This window comes from Caretta caretta, chromosome 3, assembly GCF_965140235.1.
Source record: "Caretta caretta isolate rCarCar2 chromosome 3, rCarCar1.hap1, whole genome shotgun sequence".
Classification (NCBI taxonomy): Eukaryota; Metazoa; Chordata; order Testudines; family Cheloniidae; genus Caretta; species Caretta caretta.
The window spans coordinates 159,675,291-159,699,027 of record NC_134208.1 but is presented as its reverse complement, the minus strand read 5'-3'; the positions used below and the strand labels follow the sequence as shown (position 1 = coordinate 159,699,027).

Here is a 23,737-nt window from a genome sequence, read left to right as displayed (position 1 = left end):
CCACTTCCTTAAATATTCTAGGATGTATTTCATCAGTCCCTGCTGTCTTAAGCCATCTCACTTGTCTAAGTTAGGCCATGTCTACAGTAGCAAGCTTACAGCTGTACCGGTGCAGTTGCGCCACTGTAAAACTGCTTATGTAGCTGCTCTATGCCAACAGAAGAGAGCTTGCCCATCAACATAATAAAACCGCCTCTATAGTAGCTATGTCAACAGGAGACGCTCTCCTGCCAACATAGCACTGTCCACATTGGCACTTCTGTTGATGTAACTTATGTTGCACAGTGCTGTGTTTTTTTCACACCCCTGAGGGACATAGTTATACTGACAAAAGTGGTAGTGTAGACATGGCCTTAGATGTCTATTAGAGAGACAAGGTAGGTGAGGTAGTATCTTTTATTTGACCAACTTCTGTTGGTGAGAGAGAAGCTTTTGAGCCACACAGAGCTCCTCTTCAGATCTGGGAAAGGCGCTCCCAGCATCACAACAAAGTGCAAGGTGGAACAGTTTGCTTGGCATAAGTAGCACATGCTGATAAAGGACCATTCAAGGCAGAGTGGCCTGTTAACATCTTTGCAGTCATAGGACAAAAAAGGGGGTTACTGGATTACAGATTGTTTTAATAAGCCATAAATCTGTCGAGTCCATGTTTTTCCATGTCTAGCAGGGTAATAAATTTAAGCTCCCAGGCTCATCTTGTTGTATAGGTTTCCTTTAAGGATTAGGACTGATATAGAGTGATCGCTTTTTGAAAAGTGTTTACCCATAGATAGGTGTTTGTCTTATTTTCCTGTGAAAGTTCATTCTTAACTTGTTTTTCCCTATTTTAGCCTCAGACCCTACCCAATTTACACTGATGTTCATTATGTTAGTTGTCAGATCACTGCTAACCTTTTTGGTGAAAACTGGAACAAAAAAGGTGTTTAACACTTTTGTCCATTGTTTTCTGTTATTGTCTTTCCCTCCTCATGGAGTAATGGGCCTATCTTATCCTTGGTCATCTTGCTTCTAATGTATTTGTAAAATGTTTTATTGTTACCCTTTATGTCCCTAGCTAGTTTAATCTTGTTTTGTGCCTTTGGCCTTTCTAATTTTGTCCCTAACGCATGTGGTTTTTTTCCCCCCCACATCTTCCATGATTTGACTTTTTTTCCACTTTTTGGAGGAGTCTGAGCTTCAGGTAATTGAAGACCCCCTGGTTAAGCCAGGGTTATCTTTTACTGTACTTCCTATCTTTCCTATGCACTGGGATATATCTTTAAAAAGCTGCCAACTCTCCTGAACTCTTTTTTTCCCCCTTAGACTTGCTTACCTACCAATACCTGCTAATAAAAGCAGTTCACCATATAGCTATAGATATAAAGGGATTTATTCGAGGGTTGTGTCCAACTACAGTAGTATAAATTAATAAATAAGTCACCATATGCAACAGGCAGTGGTGGTTAGCACAGGCACTGTGTGAAAATGTGCGTGCCACATTCGAGGTGTCTGTATTCACAGAACTAAGTGCAAGAATGCTTCTCTCATGGATTTTTTTCTAGTTTTGTCCTCTCTAATTGTAACCCCAAAGGGCTACTTCTGTAATAACAAAGAATGTAAGACTGAAAACCCAGCGTCCCAAAGCAATGATACTCCACTATTTCCCTTTGTAAACTATTCCAGATTTCAATCAACTAATGGTCAGAAATCTTTCACCACCCCTTATTCAGCCAAAATTTTCCTTGTCTTATTTTTACAGCATTAAACCCAGTTATTTTGCAATTGTCTTTTAAAAAAAATAAACGGATCATACTAATTCCATTGAAGTAAAGTACATTTGCCTTCAGTAGTTCTCCAAAAGGTAGAATATCTGAGTTTGAGACAACTGGCTTTTCAAATTATGAAATTTAAAGATGCTTACTCTAGTAACTTCAAGGAGTATCCCAACATGCAGTAGAAAGATCATGATAATCGCTCATCTGCCTCACAGCAGGTCACAACAGAACCAAGTGTGAGGTATCAATGTCACCAAAGGCAAACAAGATACAGTAGCATCAGATGAATGACCATAATTGGGGGAGAAAGAAGGGAATCTTTGAGAATGGCAATGTGATATCAAGTAAAAATAAATCTGTGACTATCACTATTGTTAACATACATACCAATTCTTCCACCAAACTCGAGCTCCTTTGTTTGTGTTGATACTTTTTCAGTAGTTTTTGCTGTCTCAAAAACTCTCTGTTCCAAAAATATTTCTTCCTTTTTCTTCTGTCTTCTTGGATGTAAGGTATACTGGTCAAGCACATGCCCAATTTCTAGCTCTGATTCAACTTTCTGCTGATAAAGAACAAAAGGTTACAAAAACCAAACAATTACCATGTCTTATTTTACAGAGTGGTGTAATCAAGAGAACATTACTCAGATCTGAGCACTGAAGTACAATGCATTTTTCCTCAGTTAAAAGGTATTCAACTATATTAGCAGTAGAAGAGAAGACAGCCAAAAGGCAAACATTCTGCTTAATAAGCACATCTGCTGTCTCCACCCTTTCCAATTCTACAAGCCCTAGTCCTCCCTTCAGATGAGTGTTAACCTAAATGACCACCTTCCCCTGCTAGAAGAAATTATTTTAAAAAGCAGCCATGGAATTAGTGAAATGAGTGCTAAACTTCACTACTCAATCTCTTCTTGGCTGTGTGTTGCATTCCAAAGCCCTCCCCTTAATTTATATATTGTCCATTTAGATAGTAAATAATCTCATTAGGACAGAATCTCATCTTCATACCAATCTGTAAAATGCTTAGCACCATACTAATAACAAACACTATTTTCTGGTAACGCTGCAGATTTACTGTGGTCATAAGACATACAGTTCTTAGCTCTCTCACCTGTAATATTTTGTAGGAAGTATCATTCCTTTCTGTACTATCAGGTTCACCATTGTACCTGCTAGTGTTGTTCTCATTCAGTTTCTAGTTAGAAGAAGAAAGTGAATTTTTAAATGCGACCATTGAAGTACATAATGAACAATTAAAAAAATATTTACCAACAGTAGTGTTTGTAACAACAATAGACTACTGTAATTAAAAAAAATAGAGAAGGTATTTTGTTATCCCTCCCCATTTGTTTACTTTGAGCACCCAGCAGCCTTTTTTTGAAAAACGAGTAGAGGCAATCTCCACTGTTTGGATGTGTCTTAAAGGAAATACGGGAGAGAACTCCTTTAAAAGTAGGAAAATAATAAATCAGGAAAATCAATTGGGGGAATTCAGGGGTAGGTACAGTTCCCAAATCACTTTTAACTCAGTGAACTGAAACGTCAATTACAAAAAGTGTGTCCATTTAACCATTTTGTTACGCAAGCTAATTCACTCTCCCAAAATTGTTTGTTCTGCAGAGATATACAAAAAAGGAGCAGACCTGCCAAGTCAAAAAGATGCCATTTAACTTATACCTTTCCACAGTAAAAATAGGAGCCAAATATGTCCTTCAGACAAACCTGAAGTCTGGCTACACAGCTTTTGAAAAATCTAACTGATCAAATAAAATTTTGGTTTTGGTTTCAGTTTCTGCTTCACAGCAGGGAGGCTCAGAAAAACCTGCCTGTAGCTAAGGAGACAGAACAAAATTATGAATTCTTCAGGAGCTAGTCACGCCTACCATGCCAGTGTTCAAAATGTCTGCTCCCTAAGCTTTAAGCAAGTTGAAACTCCACTGTTCTGCATTATGAGGACCCTCATGCACAGAAGGAGAATTGCAGGCCACAAGTCAGAAACACAGCATGTGGGCATGTTGTCAACAAGCTATGCCCTGGGCCTTTAAGTCATCTGAAAGCTAGAAAATTAGGTCATTATAAAACAAAATCCAGAGCACAAGCCACAGTATGTTTTTAAGGAGTTATAACTCAGCCAAATGAAAAATAATTTTAATGGATTAGTGAAAGGCACATTTTTAAACTAGAAACTATGTCCCACCCTTATTTCAAGTTCCCATCTCTTCTCACTGAAGCACTTCAAAACAAAGTTCTTATAAAAGCAGACATGTGTCACCTCTGCTAATCTTCATTCTCAAAAGCTGCTAGTCCATTTTTAATCAAAATTTTCAACACAAATTCACTTCCAAGTTAGAACAAATGTGCAAAATTTCAGCTTGAAAGCCAAAAGTTTGACAGCTAAAAGCTATCAGAAAATGATCCTTTATAATGAAAACATTTATGCATCCTCATGCATAGACAAGGCCCCATATACTCCACAGCAAGTTAGTCCTAAATTCTGCACCAAAATCCCAACTTTCTGCAGCAGCTTCAGATAAATTTTTAATATACAGGTTTTTAATTAATTAAATGTGAAAATAAATATAATCAATTCTGCTGCACCTGCTCATTTTGATACTAAATTTGACTTTATGTTGTCTCCACATTTTCAGTGTGGCACAGATATTCATCTTTAGATTTCAATATTAGCAACAATTAAGATAAATGGGACAGTTCAAACCTCTTAGAACTAGCGCTTCAAGTTCTGTGCAAACTCAAGGAGGTATTACTGCATCCTCTTTACACATTTTCAAGTTTCATAACCATGTAAGCTAGGAAATTTATTTTGTTAAAATGAAAGTGGAGCTTCCTGAGCATAATTCTACAGCCAGGCCCTGACCATAAGCAATACTATGCTTATAATAGCAACTGGGAAGGAAATTTGTTTCAACCTCTATTTACAGTGCTATTAATTTTTTTCTTTAAATCTAGACACATACCCACAGATCCAAATCTTCAAAGTTTTCACTCCTCTAAAAAAATGTCATTTTAGACTATACATGTTTATAGAACATAGTACATATCAGTGCAAGTGGACAGATCTCAAACAGAAATGAATCCAATACCAGAAGAGTTAAGTTAGTTTCCCGAATGGTTTTCTTTTTCTCATCTCTAGATTCTCTGCTTTGGGAGGAAGAACGACGTTTGCCTTTTGCTGATCGACCAGGAGAACGAGATCTGGATCTGCTACCACTGCGTCTGGAAGGAGAACTGGAGGAAGAATTGCTTTTTCGAGGTTTAAATGATGACACAGACTGAAAGAAATAGGAAACATTAAATATGATTTGTAAAGTTTTTTCTAAATGAAAGAACAAGTTGAGTTATAAAGATACAATTAGACATAGTAACTTTAGCTGTTATTTCTCAACATATATTTGTACCGCTGAAAACATCTAATACCTATAAAAGTGTTTAAATATTTGTAGTAAATTTAGGACTCAAAGGGACTCAATTTTCAGCTCTAGTAATTGAACAGACACAGGGGTAATGCAAAGCTTCCCTACTCAGCTAACATTCCATAAGACCAAAATGGCGTGAATCTCATTAGTATTTAATCCCTATTCTTCCATTTCTGGTTAATATCAAAGCAACTGAGGCAAGACAGGCTTAAGTATATGGTTGCTTCAGGTCTCATTAATCCTTGCCAAATTTGGGTGCACACCTGGGTGTAGCACAGAGATTTCACTAACAACATTGTAATACATTCTCCCTCTAGCAGCAGTAAAGATCAAGGTCTTCATGTCAGCTGCCTATGATACCACTGACTCTTCTCACAATCCCAGCAGGAATAAACAGGCTGCCTTCTGAGATCTTGTTCCAGATATCAGAAGGGGGGGAGGGATAGCTCAGTGGTTTGAGCATTGGCCTGCTAAACCCAGGGTTGTGAGCTCAATCCTTGAGGGGGCCATTTAGGGATCGGGGGCAAAAATTGGGGATTGGTCCTGCTTTGAGCAGGGGGTTGGACTAGATGACCTCCTGAGGTCCCTTCCAACCCTGATATTCTATGATTCTATGATATTGCAGAGAATAGTTTTTGGAAATTTTCTGCCATCTGTACTCTCTCATGGAGTTCTGCAGAACTCTAACTTGTTTCCCCTGTTGTTCAGTGTGTACGCAGGTCCTGAGGAAGACTGGAATACAGTATTTTCAGTACGCTAATACCACCCAGCTCTATTTCACCATCATCGATCCAACCAGTTCTGTTGAATGGCTTCTCCCTGAGATTGTAGAGATTAGGCGCACAGATGAGACCTAGCTGTTGCACTTCTGCAAAGATGCTGCTACTACACTAACAGGAGGGCTTTTCCCTCCGACAGAAGTACCGCCTCTCATTGAGGTGGATTAACATATTGACAGGAGAAGCCCTCCTCTCAACATAGTGCTGTCTACACCAGAAGTTTGCTTGATATAAATGCACTGCTCAGTGATGTGGATTTTTCACATTCCTCAGTGACATAGTTATACCCATATAAGTTTACAGTGTAGACTTGACCTCAGTCTAAAATAAAACTAACGTAATCTGAGAGAAGCAACTATAAAATGAGATATGACAACAATTATCTTCCCTTTAATGTAAGGTGCGTGCCTACTACTTGTTAAAGTTTGCATTATGACAGTATGGTTGAATTCCCAGCTGCTGCTCAATGATTTATTAGCAGCTGTGGTAAGGAAGACTCATCGATATCTGACCAGGAGACTGAAACCACTTCATTCAGATGTGAACTCTGTTACTTCTGCATTTATCACCCCAAGATTAGATTACTGCAGTGTGTTTTGCACAAGGCAACTCACTTTAAATCAACCTAGAAACAGAGTGCTGTAGAATGTGGCAGCCCATTTAAAAAGCAGTATTTCTCACTAAGAACACATAACACCAAAGTTTCAGGATCCACACTGGTTTCTGGATGGAGTTTAAGATATTGTTTTTCACATATAAAACTGTACGGGTAAAGTTTTCAAAAGCACCTAAGATTGTATCTTCACTAGGAAAAAAGTATGTCTAAGGCTAACTCTACTCTACACAGCTTTTAGCGCCATGGCCGTATCACTACAGCCATGCCGCTAAAAGTCGCACAGTGTAGCCACTCTTTGTCGGCTCTCCTGCCGACAAAAACCTTCCACCCCAAGTGAGCTTACCGCCAGCAAAATGTTTGTGTGTGTGTGTGTGTGGGGGGGGGGGGGGGGGGGGGGGGGGGAGTTTTGTCGTTCAATTGCCAGTGTAGACATTACCTCACTCGAGTAAGGCTATTAGAGGTCAAATCCTAGTGAAGACAAGGTAATCTGTAGCTTTCGCACAATTTAGCAGGTTAAGTTGGTGGCCGACGCTAACTCAATTTTCTAATTTGCATTAAGAAACGACCAGTCTTTGATAATGATGACAAGGCCACAGTGATTTAGAGACCTACATCCTACTGACTTTCAGTAAAAATTTAAATGTCTAAGTCATTTGGGAACTATTTGGAAATTTTAACCTCAATGGCTTGGGGACCTGCCTACTTTGAAAGGCACAGCTATTCATTCAAAGTGATAAAGATTATGGAAAAAACTGACATTAGGAAGGGACCAGTAGCAGAAACCTTAGCTTTTCTTATCAGGACTTGTTCAGGACACAGCCAAGGAGATGTTAATATCTCTGGTCCCTTCTCCTCACCTGATCTGAACATATTTCAGGATCAGGAAAGAGAGGAGTTTTTTTGTCCCAAGAGTGGTGGTGAAAGCCATGACGGTAATGCAGATTTTTATTCCCTTCATTATCAAAATTGCTAAATGTTGTTCAGAAAAGCAGTGTTTAGAATAGATAGCAACCCTGCCCCAAACTGAACGGAACAAGCTTTCATTAGTCCTCATATGCATGCTTCCTATCATTTAAACATATTTTTTCTTTCTAAAACAATTCTAACCTCATCAGTAGCCATAAGAAACCCCTAACAAACAGATTCTCATTTGAACAAAAAGAGTTCACATAATTCCTTTGACTCTTTGGTGTTGAACAGCGATTTTAAATAACTTGCTTATAAATTAAAATGACCTTTCCTTCATCTTTCACCCACTTTAGACTATTTAAGACTTCAACAGAGAGTACAATTCAGCATAATTCCACGAATTACCAATGGTGGAAACTGAAATGTTGAAAGGATTCAGGCATTTTTACCACCGTGTCATCTAGATTATCTCTGGAGTAAGCACCTGATAACACACAGATGAAAACGCCTCACCCAAGTCTACAATACACAACCACAATTACCATCTCTAGTGGAGAATTCAGAGTCCCATTTTTTCTTGTGCAACACAGCCAACTACAGAAGACAAGACTGCCATCTAAAAATTAGACCTACTATCTGAAAGATCTTTTTAAAAAACAACTTTCAAGCCATTACACAAAAAAAAACAAAAACACACAAAAAAAGGAAGTATACTTCCTTCCATTCTTTTGCAGCTCGTATGTAAGGGTCAAGATTAAGCAGTATCTTAGAGTACCATCCACTTAAAAACTATGTCTAAAAAGGTTGTACCTTCTATCTGTAATATTATAATGGAAATGTCTTCCTCCCTGTGTACTTTATGCATTTGACAGCATTTGGTGTCTATTCAGTTTTAGCATTCTGCTGCTGTCAGTTGACTTCCTGTCTCACGCATTAGCACATAGATATTACATTCAAGGGAAACTCATAGGCAGGTCCTACAGGAAGGCATTCACAAGTAATAGCAACTGAACAAATTTAAGAGGCAAGAAGCAGGCACATGGCATAGAGTAAGGAGGAGAGGGATGGGCCTGAGCCCGTTGCCAACTGTGTCCACATATCTATTCAGGGGACACCATCATAGGGCCTAATCACATCAGCCACACTATCAGAGGCTTGTTCACCTGCACATCTACCAATGTGATATATGCCATCATGTGCCAGCAATGCCCCTCTGCCATGTACATTGGTCAAACTGGACAATCTCTACGTAAAAGAATAAATGGACACAAATCAGATGTCAAGAATTATAACATTCAAAAACCAGTCAGAGAACACTTCAATCTCTTTGGTCACTCGATTACAGACCTAAGAGTGGCAATTCTTCAACAAAAAAACTTCAAAAACAGACTCCAACGAGAGACTGCTGAATTGGAATTAATTTGCAAACTGGATACAATTAACTTAGGCTTGAATAAAGACTGGTATTGGATAGGTCATTACACAAAGTAAAACTATTTCCATGTTTATTTCCTCGCCTCCCCCACTGTTCCTCAGACGTGCTGGAAATGGCCCACCTTGATTATCACGACAAAAGGTTTTCCCCCCCTCAAATAAATGTGTTAGTCTCTAAGGTGCCACAAGTACTCCTTTTCTTTTAGGATGTTTGGTGTTATTCTCCTCATCCCTAAGAACTCTACTAGTCGTCATTGGAGCAGAATAGCCTTAAGAAAAGAGTATTTTTTTAATTGCTCTGTACATACTATTTTAAAAAGGGTATTTTAAAAGAAACTTAGATTTTGTTTTTTAAATTGGCTTACTTAACAAAAATCTAGCTAACAGCTCTGTAGGCAATTCCACAATTGTGTGGTACAGTCCTGTAATGGGAGCTCTATTTGTGGAATACTTGCAGGCCTGGGCCTTCATTTTCAAAATATATCACCAAGTTTTCTAGATAGCAAATGGGATCAAAGTTCTTAAAACTTTTAATATAGTACACATTTTGAACTTAGTCAAGACTTCAGTATGGATTCTAAATATTATTATACAGATGAACACTTACCCTTATATCGCTTTCCCTCAACTCAAGCTCAGTTCCATCTTTGTACTGAACAGTGTAAAAGTGAGTGAGGTCATTATAGCTAGTTATTTGTACTTCATAATAGAGGACACTTCCTGGCCAACGACCCATCACCACCTCACCAGCCGCAAATCTTCTGTTTGGCATTTTCCAAAAGAATCCCTAAAAAAAAGTACATCAAATGACAAATTTAAGCCAGACCTTCATTCCCACCTTTTTTCCCCTAATCTTTCTGTACAGAAGCACAATTGTGATGGTCTATTCCGGAATGCAAAAATAGAGCATTCCAAATCTGTTGAATCTACGTGTGTTATCCATATTATGCACCAAAACAAAAAACCTATTTTAAAAGAACATTATTAAGATTGCCAAGTCAAGCACTCAGAATTTAGGAAATACCAGAATTAAAGTTGCTTGTGCAACTTTAATCCATGTGCCCCCAGAGAATATATTATGATACAGTCCTTAATGACATGATCACAAACTATTTTTTCCACAAGATCCCTACCTCATTCAGTGCACAGGATGGATGGTACTCACTGAAAGAGCAGCTGTATTATCCATATTGAATGACATACTGCCTCATGTCTTATTTAATGCACATTATTGAAACTGCTCTGAAGAGAAAATTATTAAATTTCCTCATGGGTTTTTCTATGGTATACATCATGATAATATCTGAGAGCTTTGCAACCATTTATTTATGTATTTTCACAATACTTATGAGATATGGAGATGATATTATCCCCATTTCACATATGGGGAGTTGATAGAGAGATTAAGATCAAAAGTAAAATGACCAGATGTCCTGTTTTTAAAGGGACAGTCCTGTATTTAAACCCTCCTGCAGGTGTCCTGACTTTTTCTGCAAAATGGGCAAACTGTCCTGTATTTTCTGTCTCCCCACTCCTCTCCCATCAGTCTCAGCAGGTCCTGCTGTTGGCCGGATCCCTGCTTGCCAGCCTCCCACCCACCAGTGGTGAGTGGGGGGATCCAGCGGCTGACGGTGGGGGTGTGTGCGCGAGTCTGGTAGCGGGATGAAGATGCAACGCGTGGGGCTGGCCACTCCTCCTGCTGGTCCATCAGCACAGCCCCTGCTGCGTGCTGGCTCTTAGCCAGCAGGGCCCCGCCCATCTGTCCCATTTCTGACCAGCACTGACTGCAGTGGCTGTTGTGTGTGGGCAGATGCCAGGCAGCAGTTGGTTAGGTGTTGCCTCTGCTACTCACCCATCAGCTCCTCCCTGCTTTGCCCCTTCAGCTCCCCGAGCCCTACTGCTTCTCCATATCCCTCCAACTGGAGCGCATCCCACTCCCAGCGCTGCACAGAGAACCAGCCCCTGGTTGGAGCGCTGAGCTCACCAACAGCCCGGCCAGCAGGCTCCTTCCTTCCCCCCCTCCGCCAGTGGCTGGGCCAACACCCTGGGAAAGCCCAAAACCCTCTGGCCTGGGGTGCTGGCCAAGCGGAGCCCAGTCCTGCCTGTGTCAAAGCCCCACATAGCGCTGGCACAAGGAAGGCTCTCTCTGCTAAGCTCTGGAATGGCAGGGGAAAGGACGAGGAAGCCATTTCCAGCCTGCTCATGACCTGAACCTGCAGGCTCCAAGCAGCCCACCGGGCAGGGGCTTAGCACCCTCTTCACCCACCCCCCTCAGCAGAGCTGTCCCTCGGCATACGCAGCTGCGTAGGGCACCATGAAATTTGGGGCACCAAATTGTCCCAAATTTCATGGTGCCCTACACAGCTGCGTGCTACATACGCGGCAGCACCAGCTCTGACAGCCAGCTCTATCCCCCAACCACTGCCTGCCCCCACCAGGCCGGCTGCAGCCACTGCAAGGGGCAGGGCCGTCCCTACAGGGAGTGTGGGGCCAGGGACAACTCCCTCCTCCCTGCCTCTTAGTCTTCCCCCCTGCTCCGCCCCTATTCCACCTCTTCCCCGCAAGCCTCTTCCCCAGCAAGGGACGCTGCCTGGAGGATTAGCAGGGGGCCTGCACCAGCAGCAGGGGTCAGGCCTGACCCTCACGGAGTCCCTGGGCGATGCTCTGGAACTGCTCCCCATGAAGCCAGTCAGGACTCTGGGGCAGTCGCCTTTCTGTGAGCAGCCTGTCTGCAGGACACACAGCTCACACAGCTTCCACCTTCCTGGGTCTGACTTCGGAGCATTCAGCATCCTCTGCCCCTCCGTGCGCTTCCCCCAGCGAGTCCGCTCAGGCGGGGCTCCTGGGGGAGCCAGAGGGTCCTGCACCCCAACTCCGCAGTCAGACGTGACTCTCAGCCAGCCAGTAAAACAGAAGGTTTATTAGACGACAGGAACATGGTCTAAAACAGAGCTTGCAGGTGCAGAGAACGGGACCCCTCAGCTGGGTCCATTCTGGGGGGCAGTGAGCCAGACAACCACGTCTGCCCTTCACTCCATGTCCCAGACAGCCCCAAACTGAAAACCCCTCCAGCCCCTCCTCCTCTGGGCTTTGTTCCTTTCCCGGGCCAGGTGGTCACCTGATTCCTTTGTTCTCCAACCCTTCAGCTCTCACCTTGCAGGGGGGGAAGGGCCCAGGCCATCAGTTGCCAGGAAACAGGGTGTCGGCCATTCTCTGTGTCCAGATCCCTGCACACACCTGCCCTCTAGGGCTCTGCAATGATCATACACCCTTACCCCACCACCTAGATACTTAAGAACTGCATAGGGGAAACTGAGGCACCCCCACACTATTCAGAGGAAACATTAAGAACAGGCCCACTTCGTCACATCTCTCCCCCCTTCGAGATCGAACTGAGCGGGGTCACTTTACCCGGTGACCTGGGGAAGTTTGAAGCCACCAATGTTCCCATGGATGCCCCAGCATCTCTCCCGTTCCTTGGTAGGAGTTACACCAGGCCCTTCCAGTTTCACGCCCTCCCTTAGGTCGGGGGTGGTCGATAGCACTAGCAGGCTGCATGTGGGAAGGTTTCTGCAGCCCATGCCCTTTGGCCACCCCAAAACCCCAGGGGGTCAAACTGGGATTGGGTTTTCTCCCAGAGCTCCAGTCTGGAGGGCTGCAATTCGGGCTCTCTTGGTTAAGGGCCCCCATCTTGACCTGGGCCACATACTGTTCACTTACAGAACTAGCATGGAGACATCCCTTTCCCAACAACCTTGTCTCCCCAACAAGCTGGCCAAACACAGCCACTTGGTTATAGGACGGTATACCTTTCTTAATAGCTTTCACTCCATCTGAGACCTTCTCAAAGCTCTCCACACTGGATCTTTCAACAGGAAAGTCAGTGGATCCATTCACAACAGATAATTTCTGGCTGTTAGGAACTTAAACTTTCTTGATTAAATCACTTTCACACCCTTCAGTGGCAGTAAACTGCTTGCAAAGACTCCATGAGGATTCCTTTCCCGAGGGCTTTTCTATGCAACAATTCACCCCCTCCCAGAAATTCTGCTCTTACCCTCTTTACCTAGGGCTTGCTCTAGGGGAACACTTTCCTGAGCAACTACAGACTCTTTCTGGGTCTCCCTTACATCCAGAATCACCTCTGGCCCATCAGGCGGATTCCTACACAATCCCCTTTCATGCAAACTTACAGACTTCCTAGATAAAAGGTTAGAAGCATTCTCCTTCCCTTTGCCACACACAAGTTCAGGAATCTTTTCCTTCTTGCTACAGGTTTCCACACCCTCAGTAGGTTCCACAATCACATCACCTTCCTGCTCTCCTTGTGCCCTGGCTAGGATCTCACCCTGATTAGACAGAGTTGCTACACCCTTTCCAACAACACACTAGCAACAGGCAAAATACAAGCACCAGAATTGTCTGGTCTCGGGGATTTTACATAGACCCTAACTGGATGCGACCTAGTTACAGGGCCATTCTCCCGAGCAGACAGAAACTTAGGACCCTTCCCTTCCTGGGCTTTAGCTGAATCCAGAACCAGCTCTGAGACAACTGCATGACCCTCAACCATCACAGGCTGAAAGGCCCCTTCTGTCTGCTCCACAGACCAAGAAGAGCCGGACACACTTTCTCCTTTACCAGACACACAGGTTGGGATCTCATTCCCTTTGTCCCAGCACACAAGGCTGGTCACAGACAACTGCTTGGAGATCAGGGTAGCTCCCTCCATAGGCAAGTCAATACCCCTGACAGACAGAGACCCATTTCCTTCACTGTCCCAATTCTCCACCCAGCTAACAGGTAAGGTCCAGGGACTCTCATCTTCCACTCTCCTCGCCTTCCCACCCTGCTGACTGGACACAGCCATCAGCTCACAAGGCTGCCTAGGCTCATCCAAACTTCCCTTACCAAGCACCTTGCCACTCCCCACGAAGCCCCTCGCCCTGCCTATGGCCCAGATCCCTGTGCAGACCCAGGAGGGGTGTGTGGATGCCCACCTCACTGCCTTTGAGCAGGCTGGAGATCTGAACCAGGGGGACCCTGCGGAAAACCCCGGTGTCTAGCTCCCTTGCTGGGTCCCAAGGCCACAGACTCCATCAGCCAGATGGGTGGGGAGGTGGACAGGCTCCCACTCCTGACCCCAACCTATATGTCTGTGTGGAGTTCCCTGGGGTCAGGCCCCTCGGACCCCCAGTGGGAGCGGGAGGGAAATGGTCAGTGAAAATGCAGATGACCTGGCTGGCAGCAGGGAGGAGCCGCTAGGCTCAGGCTACCTGCCTGCCTGTAACCAGACCCCTGGGACTCGGTGGGACAGAGAGATGCTCCCTGCCCCCTTGCACACCAGACTGGGGACTCTCGCTGGCTCTGATGCAGTGAGGAAAGCAGTGGCCTGCCCCCACTGGGACAGCAAGGGCAGTGCTGAGCACAGTGGGAGCTGAGACCCCAGCTGAGTGGGGGGAGACACAGGCAGGGCAGGGGATCTGTGGGGAGTGGCAAGGTGCTTGGTAAGGGAAGTTTGGATGAGCCTAGGCAGCCTTGTGAGCTGATGGCTGTGTCCAGTCAGCAGGAGCCCGCTCCACTCTGCCAGCTCCCAGCCGAATTGCTTCACTTCCCACTGCCGATGAGTGCAGGGGTCGGTTCTCCCCGCCTCAAGCAACACACCTGGGGGCAAGGCGGGGGAAGCCGAACCAGCTGTCAAGAAGTGGAGTGGCCCCGCATTACCTGTGAGTGCGGGGGACAGTCCTTTCCCCAACCCTCCCTTGCACCCAAGCAACACACCTGGGGCGGGGGGAGAGGACTAGGCTGGGTTGCTCCACTTCCTGCTGCTGGTGCCAGCCTCCCCATGTGAGGCCCCCCAAAGCAGCCTCCACAGCTCCTGTCTCCACAGTTCTGCAGCCCTTGAGCATGAACACCCCCCCCACACACACATACATAGGGCACCATAATTTATGGGGATGGGGCTGCCCCTCACCCTGGGTCCTGCCCCCAGGGAGCACAGGGCTGCTCTGTCCCCTAAGCACCTTCCCCTGCTGAGCCACCTCTCTGGCCAGTTCCTTGAAGCCCCTGCAATCAGGTTCCCTGGGCCCTGGTGCATAGTCGTTGGAACTTAACCCCTTTCTACCCATGCTGTAGATGGAGGCTACTGGCTTATGTCAAGTGGCCAGCAGCAGCCTGGAGGTGTTAGCTGCCTTTCAACACTGTGCCAGCAGGAAGGGACAAGCTCCTTCCAGCCACCGGGGGTGGGGGTGGAGGGGGTGGCCACAGGGAAGAGATGAGCCCTGAAAGACACAGGCCAGGTCATCCCTCCCCATCCACAGCTGGAAGCAGCTCCCATTCCTTCCCTCCTGCACAGTGCCAAAAAGCTTCTGCTGGCCACATTCTGTGTGTTGTCTCGGGAAGACCCGGTGCCAGGTACCAGGAGAGGCGGGTCCATCCCAGGGGCCCAGCCAGGCATGAGGGCACCGAGTGCTGGCGAGGTAGGGTTGGGTTGCTTGGTCAACACCCCTCCCCACCCCTCCAGCATGAGCAAGAGGTACCAGAGTGTGTGTGTGTCAACCCTCCCCCTATGAACCTGAAAGTCTTAAAAGATAAGAAGGTAAATAAAATAAATCCAACTAGGAAGTATTTCTTTTTAACGGGGGCTCAGTCAACTTGATGTTAATTTAAATGTTTGTACTGCATAGTTCTGATTTATTCAAGTGAGTTCAACGGCAATCAGAGTAATTTTACCAGGTGTCCTGTATTCAGCATAGGAAAATACAGTCACCCTAGTCAAAAGTATCCACTATTTTTGGGTGCCCAATTTGAGACCCTCCCCCCGGGCCCGATTTCCCCCTCAAGTACTTCACATTATATAGCATGGGGTGGCCAAACGGTGGCTCATGAGTTACATGCGTCTCTTTTACAGTTAAAGTATGGCTCATGGAGCCACCCCCCCTCCCCCGTCTACTTTCCCCCGTTCTCTGACTACCAGACTGGGTAGAAGGAGGGGAGGTTTGGGGCTTCTGCCCTGCAGCAGGGCTAGGGGTTTCTGCCAGAGACCACTAGTGCCTACTGAGGGTGGAGGGCACAGTTTAAAGGTTTGCCCCCATAACAGTTTGAGTCATGTCCCCCGACCACCAGCAAACTCCCCACTACCCTCAGGGGCCAATCCCTGCAGCTCCCAGGAGTTAGCTCCACTGCAACAGCAAACAGCTGGGAGCTGCAGGGAGGGGCTTCTGCTTTAGCTCTGTGCAGAGAGGCAGCAGCAAAAGCAGAGGCTCTCCCTGCAGCTCTCAGTTCTTTGCCACTGCCTCTCCCTCTCCCCAGGTCTGCAGCTCCCTGCTGGCTGGCTCCAGCAGCTGCCATGCAGGGTGGGGGCCTGTAAGCACCACGGGAACAAGCAGGACCAGAAAAGCCTGGCAAAAATTGGGGGGGCGCATGACCCCACAAGTCGCCTCTGGCTTCTGCCCAGCAGAGAGGGATTCTCGGGGCTTCAACCCCATGGAGCATGCCTGTCAGGGCTTTAGCAGAAGACAACATCCCCCCAGGCTGAAGCCCCGAGACGAAATCCCCCCAGGCTGAAGCCCCAAGTCACAGTAGGCACTTGTGCAGCTGAAGCCCTGAGCCCTAGCAACTGCACCTTGGCTCTTGAACTTCTGAAGATTGTTGTATGTGGCACAGCGGGCCACCCTTGATATAGCACTTTATATGTTCAAAGGACAGTAATCACTGACTTAAGTTGCAGCTGCAAGTGATCAGCAGTTCTGCAAAACAGACCTCTCCCCCTTCCTCCCCCAAGTTGAGCACCCAGAAAATGAGGAACGCATAATTAATTACAACCTCTGAAAGTCTGGTTTAAGTAACCTGAGTAGCATCACATACTTTATGGCAAAGGCAAGGATAGAGTCCTGTTCTCCAGGGTGATATTGAACTGTCTTAACCATGAGACTTTTTTCAGAGTAACAGCCGTGTTAGTCTGTATTCGCAAAAAGAAAAGGAGTACTTGTGGCACCTTAGAGACTAACCAATTTATCTGAGCATAAGCTTTCGTGAGCTTCAGCTTCATCGGATGCATGAGACTACCATTCTGTTCCTGCAATCCCTTGCTTCAATCACAACACACCTTCCAACTCTGTAACAAATGAAGCAGGGGCTTCTACAAGTCACAAATCTCCTTCACCACACAACCTCCAGAGCAGGTGTACCTTGTGCCCAAAATGAGGCAGGGCTTCTGTGGGAACATATAGTATGTGAACATGTAATTAGAGACTGTATTATAATGCATATACTCCTCCAAAAGGGGCCAAATTAAGGTTGTGTGGGCCTTTCTTAATTATTATGTGATATAACTAGATGTTCATTTTGTTTTCTCTCCACTATTCCAACATAGGAGACCATCTGACTGAAGTCCTAGAATGAAAACATCAATTCCAGGACTTTCCTATTCCAGGTAATCTTCATTTTTGTTGAGTTCATGGATGCCACAATCAAAGCAGTTACATAGCCTCTACCTTCAGATTCCAGTTATTTGAGTAATAAGTCACGCTAGAGGTATGGACAAGATCACTTCACCGCACTGCTGAGTAAAGCCAGTGGAAAGTGTGGTAAAGAGGTTTATAGGGTTAGGTCACACTGATCATATGCTTCAAGGGAGGTGGACAGAAAATAGAAGTTCTACTGGCATCGGCAAAAGGCGCAAAACTACTCTGTTGCATCCCTGAGAAAGACCAATAAAGGTCTGGTAAAACAGCAGAATAAACAAGGCCTCCCAAACACATACTGAGGGACCCAGAAGAACAAAATATTCAATACAGTGGATCGCCAGTCTGCCCTAAAAGAATGGGCAAACTAATTCCGATCTGTAAATCCGATTTATTTGAAGGTATTGGATTTGTTTTCTGTCTTATCCCACTCCCAACCTCTTTCTGTGAGAGCTCAGGATCCAATGCTGATAGCCCAAAAGGGGTGAGGATCTTGAGGATGCTTTCAAATTAGAGAGCCATCAGAAGTTTTAGAGCTGGTTCGGAGGTACTGCTACCTCTGGTGCTGAACGACACATGCATAAAGTGAGCTAGAGAGACACATGAATATTCAGAGGCCACACAACAGGGACGCATACAGGAGGCCTCCTGCCCTTCTTACTGACCTGATCTTTGGACTAGCTATGGATAGTCATACCTCATGTCAAGAGAGAAAGAGGCAGGAAAATGCTTTCCAAAAGACCAGGTCCTACCACCAAAATGTTACCCTTAAGCAACTTAAGGCCTCCTTGCACTCTTGCTGCTGTGGAGTGCAGAAAGAGCTATAGCCCCTTTGAACCACTGAATGGGCATCCAATAATACTGTCTTCCCTCAGAATCCTTTAGTAGCCCATCCCCCTACCAGGACTGAAGGGAGAAATAAAACTGAAAAACCTTTCCTGTTTGGAAATGTTGGGAGAATGCCAAAGGAACCCACAGCTTTGCCATATTGAGGAGAAACATTGAGGAGGAAATATTGAGGAGAGCTGAACATTTATGCATTATGCTGTGCATACTAGAAGAGAAAGCTAGTTTTTCAGAAGAGAGACTCTCCATACTTTGAAGATAAGGAAGAACATGCCAGTAGTCATATCTAATGGAACAGCAGGTATTCACAAAGGAGAAGTTAGTTTATTCTTAGTTTTGTGTTCAAACATTCTGTAAGACACATAATTTTAAGACCACCATTTCCACTATTTGTCTGGCTACTTGTTTTGCACACGTAAATGCTGGCATCTACCACCATTTTAACCATTGTGTAATCTGGACCTGATTAGGTAACATGATTAAAGTTAAAAGGAGTACTTGTGGCACCTTAGAGACTAACCAATTTATTTGAGCATAAGCTTTCGTGAGCTACAGTTCACTTCATCAGATGTAGCTCATGAAAGCTTATGCTCAAATAAATTGGTTAGTCTCTAAGGTGCCACAAGTACTCCTTTTCTTTTTGCGAACACAGACTAACACGGCTGCTACTCTGAAACCTATGATTAAGTTGAAGCATCAGCGGTCCATGGGACCTTATCCATACTACTGTTCCCACCACTAACAGCAGTGAACATTTTTAATGAAGAGTGGCTGTCTCTATGCTAGGTTATATCATCAGTCCTCCTATGGTCAACATGTTCTCTAGCTGCTCTTCAAACTGCCTTTTGCATTTTAGTTTCACAGTGCAGTTTCCAGGCCATGGACTGTACAGTACTTAAATAATATTTAATCACCCTTTAGGAAAAGCTCTCCACAATACTCACTAAGGCATGGCCTTCAATGGAAGAAGTTCTCACAGTACATATGTACATTTTTGTACAATTGGGGCCTAGGAGATTATGTTTGCCCACACCATCACTCATGCCACTTTCACATTAAATCAACAAACCTGAATACAAAAACTTCAGGCCCAACCATAATTACATTTACAATCTTAATTATTTGTATAGTGCCAATTTAGAGATCTGATTAGAAAGAATGGAATCAGCAAGCTAACTTTTTAAGAACTAAGAGGACTAAAATACTATCTTAATACTATTTTTAAAAAGTCAGATTATACATTTTTACATGTAATTTAATGCATTTACAAAATCTGGAAAATAAAATGTGTTTGCAAGCAAACTTAAATTGGCTTAGAGCAAAAACAAAACAATACTTTGATCTGACTTTAACTATCCTTATATTACATATACCAAAATAGTATAGTAAAATAGTTGGGTGTCAAGTCAAAACATTAGTTGGTGTATCTAACACAAAAGTATTTTGCATAGTATCTTTCACACCAGCCTTACCAAAAAATTAGTACCTAGTTTTTTGTCGTGTTAAGGGGCACAGGCAAAGAAGAAAAGACAGCAACACCACTCCATCTCCCCATTTCTATACAGTATTTACATTTTAAATTTAAAAGCAACTGACAAAGACCATCACTGACAACTACCAAATACCCAACTGAAGAGAAAACCTGCCAGCCTTTGTAAGGCGAATCTTGAAGATAGTAGAGAAGGGTGCATTCGTTCCCTTTAAATATACTTTCAACCAGAAACATTCAAAATGGAGGGAAAACGTCATTATTTAAACTTTTCCCATTTAACTTGACAGAAACGCTTCAATGATCAATGGCTAGAGCACGACATGGAAATGGAACAACCAGATCTCAAGTTTGCTTTGTGGATCGGGAATCCTCCCCCGGCCGTGCGAGTAAAGAGAATGGACGGGGACGAGGAAACGACCCGGGGCCATCACTTTCCTCTGCAGCCCCCCCCCCCCGAAGCCCAGCTTTTGCGCGCGATATAAAGTCTCGCTCTTGTTTGTTTCGCAGCATCCCGCGCTCCCCCCGGCGCCAGCGTCTCAGCCCGCCTGCGCCTCGCTCGTCAGCTCGGACGAGGCGAGGCACCCAGTCGTCGTCCGGCTCTTTGACAGGGTGTAAGCGGGGGGGACACAGCCCCGCCCCAGAGGGGAGCCGGCCAGTCTCGCCCGCTGGAGAGGGCGCTACACGCCTGTTTTCATGGACGCTTCAGCTCGCGGGGCTGCCCCGCCACGAGCCTCCCTCTGGTCACTGTCCGCCCCCAGCCGCGTACAAACGGGAGGGGAGGGCGGATAACGGAACCGGTCACCGCCCGCTCGGGGATGCGAACGCCACCAGCGGGTTTGCGAACGAGCGGAACAAACAGGGGCGAGAGAGGCTCGGGGGGGGGGGGTCGGGACGGGAGCAGTTTAACGCCAGCACCCAAAAGCACAGAGCGAAACGTCTCAGCACCGCGAGGCCCCAGAGCGTGGGGGAGGGGAAGAGAGGAAGCGACAGGACGGTGCCCTTCCTCCCGGGAAAGCCGCTACGGGGGCGTGTCCTGGTCCCCACCTGCCCTCAGTCCCGGATCCTTACCTGGGCTGCCGCCCCCACCTGGCAGGAATCGCCTCTGCGACACGGCCGGGCCGAGCGGACCGGACCGTCGACGAGCTACGGTGAACCACCACCCTGAGCGACGGTTACAGGGCCGCTGGCGCGCGCGGAGCTTCGGCCTCAGCCCCGCCCCTTCCTGCGAGCTGCTGGGCGCCAACAGTCCCCATTGGCCAGGTCGCCGGGTTTGAATCGCGACCGAGACACGGAATTGGCTACGAGTCGGTGGCGCGTTCCACCCTTTTGTGCCCCGGTCGGGCCCTCCAAGTGACGGAGCTGCCCCAGCAGGGAGCTGCAGGTCCGAGTTCGTCCCCCCCCGCCTCGGGGAAAGGAAACTTCAGACTCGCTCACTGGGACACTCAAGTCCGAGCACCGCCCCCGGGCTCTGCCTCATTGGAGGGTGGAGGAGACAGATTCCCTCAAAGGACACTAAGGCCCCGAGAAAGGGACGTTCCCTTCCTTCTGTCAGAGCCAGCCACCTGCCACTAGGTTGCCAGCCCTCCAAGATTGGCCTGGAGTCTCCAGCAATTAAATATTAATATTTAATTAAAGATTATGTCTTGTGATGAAATCTCAAGGAATACATCCAACCCCCCAGTTGGCAACCCAGGAGGAAGGGAGACTGACTCAGGGAGGGGAGAGGGAACACCTGAATAACTGAAAATGGTTTCACTGATTGAAAAGCGCTTATACAGAAGTGTTTTTTTAATATGTGGACTCTGGTCAGCAGTAAAGCCTCTTCACCATACACACTGCAGCGGCGCACCGCTATGGATAACAGCTGTGCCACTGCATCACTGTATGTATAGACATAAGACACAACTGTTCCTTTTTCCTCGGAGACAAAGAGTAGATCAGGCCTTTTTCATGTAAAGAAAAAAACCCCACAAAGACAAATCTGAAATCTTCAGGAGAGAAAGATGGTTTGCTCATTTGCACTAGCATTATTCCAAGTACCGATTTAGGGGGATCAATTGCTGACAGTCTTTGACAGCAACAGGTTCATTTGCACAGATAGACAGAGCTTGGCCTATTCTCCACTAATGTTCCAAAACATAAGCTTAACAAGCATTTTACTAATAGGTTTTATCCACATCTGATGATGGACAAGGATGAGGGACAATCTCAGCACATGGGAAAAACTTCACAAAGACATCATGCTAGTTTACGTCAAGTTAAAGCTTGTGGAAGGGTTCAGGGAAAGGAACACAAGGTTTGGGATGGAATACGGTTTTAAGGAAAACTCTGGAATAGTGCTGTGTATGACACTCATTTTAGCTCCATTGTGTACAGCCTTTGTATTAAACACTTTTCTAAACAGTTAGTACATCCCAGCAGCAGATGGAAGTACATCCAAAATTCTGACTCATAGAACCAAGTTTGAGGACTGTATAGAGGTTATAGGCATTAATTCATCTAGGTTTTTATTTACCACTCAGTTATGTGGTAACTTCCTAGCCCTGGGAGCTCTACTTTTTGGAACCTAGTACCTCATAAAATTGTACACAAGAAGGTATACGCTTCAGGGCTGTATCTAACTCGGGGATGGGCAAACTATGGCCCGGAGGCCAGATCCTTGAGCTCCCACTGGGGAGCAGGGTCTGGGGCTTACCCCACTTCGGTGCTCTGGCACCCAGCCGGGAAGCAGGGTTGGAGGCCGCTCCATGTGTCTTCCAGAAGCAGTCGCATGTCCCCCCTCCAGCTCCTATGCATAGGCGGTTCCACTCCACGTACTGCTCCCTCCATAGGCACCACCCCCACAGCTACTATTGCCCGGGAACCAAGGCCAATGGGAGCTGTGGGGACAGGGCCTGCAGAGGGGGCAGTGCACAGAGACACCTGGCTGCATCTCCACATAGGAGCCAGAGGGGGGACATGCTGCTGCTTCCAGGAGCTGCTTGAGGTAAGCACCAGCTCTGATCCCCCTCTAAACCCAGCCCAGAGCACCCTCCTGCACCCCAAATTCCTCAGCCCCACCCAAGAGCCTGCACCCCCAGCCCCCACACCCCACCCCTGATCCCTCTCCTGCCTTCTGAACCCCTTAGTCCCACCATCCTACACCCCAAACTCCTCAGCCCCACCCCAGAGCTCACACCCCCAGTCGGAGCCCTCACCCTCCTCCCTGCACCCCAACCCCAATTTGAGCATTCATGGCCCGCCATACAATTTCTATTCCCAGATGTGGCCCTTGGGCCAAAAAGTTTGCCCACCCATGATCTGATTCTCATTTAATCACATTCATCTGTGGGCTGCAACCATAATAAGTTCACCAAGTATCATGAGAATTGGCAATACTGTCTAAAGTTCAGGTGATACTAAAAGCTATATTGAGACAGTGATCAGACACACTTACAATCTTGTCTAAAGATTGCAGTATTAGAAACACCTGAATCTTATCTGCATCATCTGTAGGCAATCACTCCATATCTGACCTCTCAGTCCTCATCCTCAAAGGATACCTGCATAACACCTCTTAATTCCCAATCTTGTCTTTTGAACCCATAACTCTACTGGACCCTAAAAACCACAGACTTAACAAGTACAGGTTTTATGGCCCATTACAACAACTTGTAACACACCCTGCTAACTCCATTGTCCTATGACTGCACAGGTGTTCATTGCCCACTTCATTTGAAGTGGTCCCCTACAGCATGTGTGAATCCCTTATGCTTAACAATCTGTCCCACTTTGTATTTAGCTTGGACTCTCTAGTTTCCTTCTCCAGACCTGAAGAAGAGCTCTGTGAAGCTCAAAAGCCTGACCCTTCCACCAACAGAAGGTGGTCCAATAAAGATATTACCTTATCCTCCCCCCCGTTGTCTAACTACACAGTTTGACAGCCTAAGGGCTAAAGATACAATTTTCTCTCCCTTCATTTCCATCTGCAGGAATTGGATAATTTTTAATTAATATTATTATAGGT

The 23,737-nt window shown here is 45.8% G+C and overlaps 1 protein-coding gene across 2 annotated transcripts in view; it reads right to left on the bottom strand.

The window, feature by feature from the left end:
* The window catches only part of LBR (lamin B receptor), a 49,598-nt gene extending 28,493 nt beyond the window's left edge, over positions 1-21,105 (bottom strand). Inside the window, exons 1-5 of one of the 2 annotated variants that reach the window (XM_048843332.2) lie at positions 20,800-21,105; positions 9,536-9,715; positions 4,858-5,046; positions 2,868-2,951; positions 2,142-2,316 (exon numbers count right to left, since the gene is read on the bottom strand). In XM_048843332.2, the coding sequence (XP_048699289.2) occupies positions 2,142-2,316; positions 2,868-2,951; positions 4,858-5,046; positions 9,536-9,700 (613 nt within the window). In that variant the 5' untranslated portion in view covers positions 9,701-9,715; positions 20,800-21,105. The remainder of the gene's footprint in view (positions 1-2,141; positions 2,317-2,867; positions 2,952-4,857; positions 5,047-9,535; positions 9,716-20,799) is intronic. The other variant, XM_048843333.2, reaches the window with a different exon arrangement.
* Between the last annotated feature and the right edge of the window lie 2,632 nt (positions 21,106-23,737).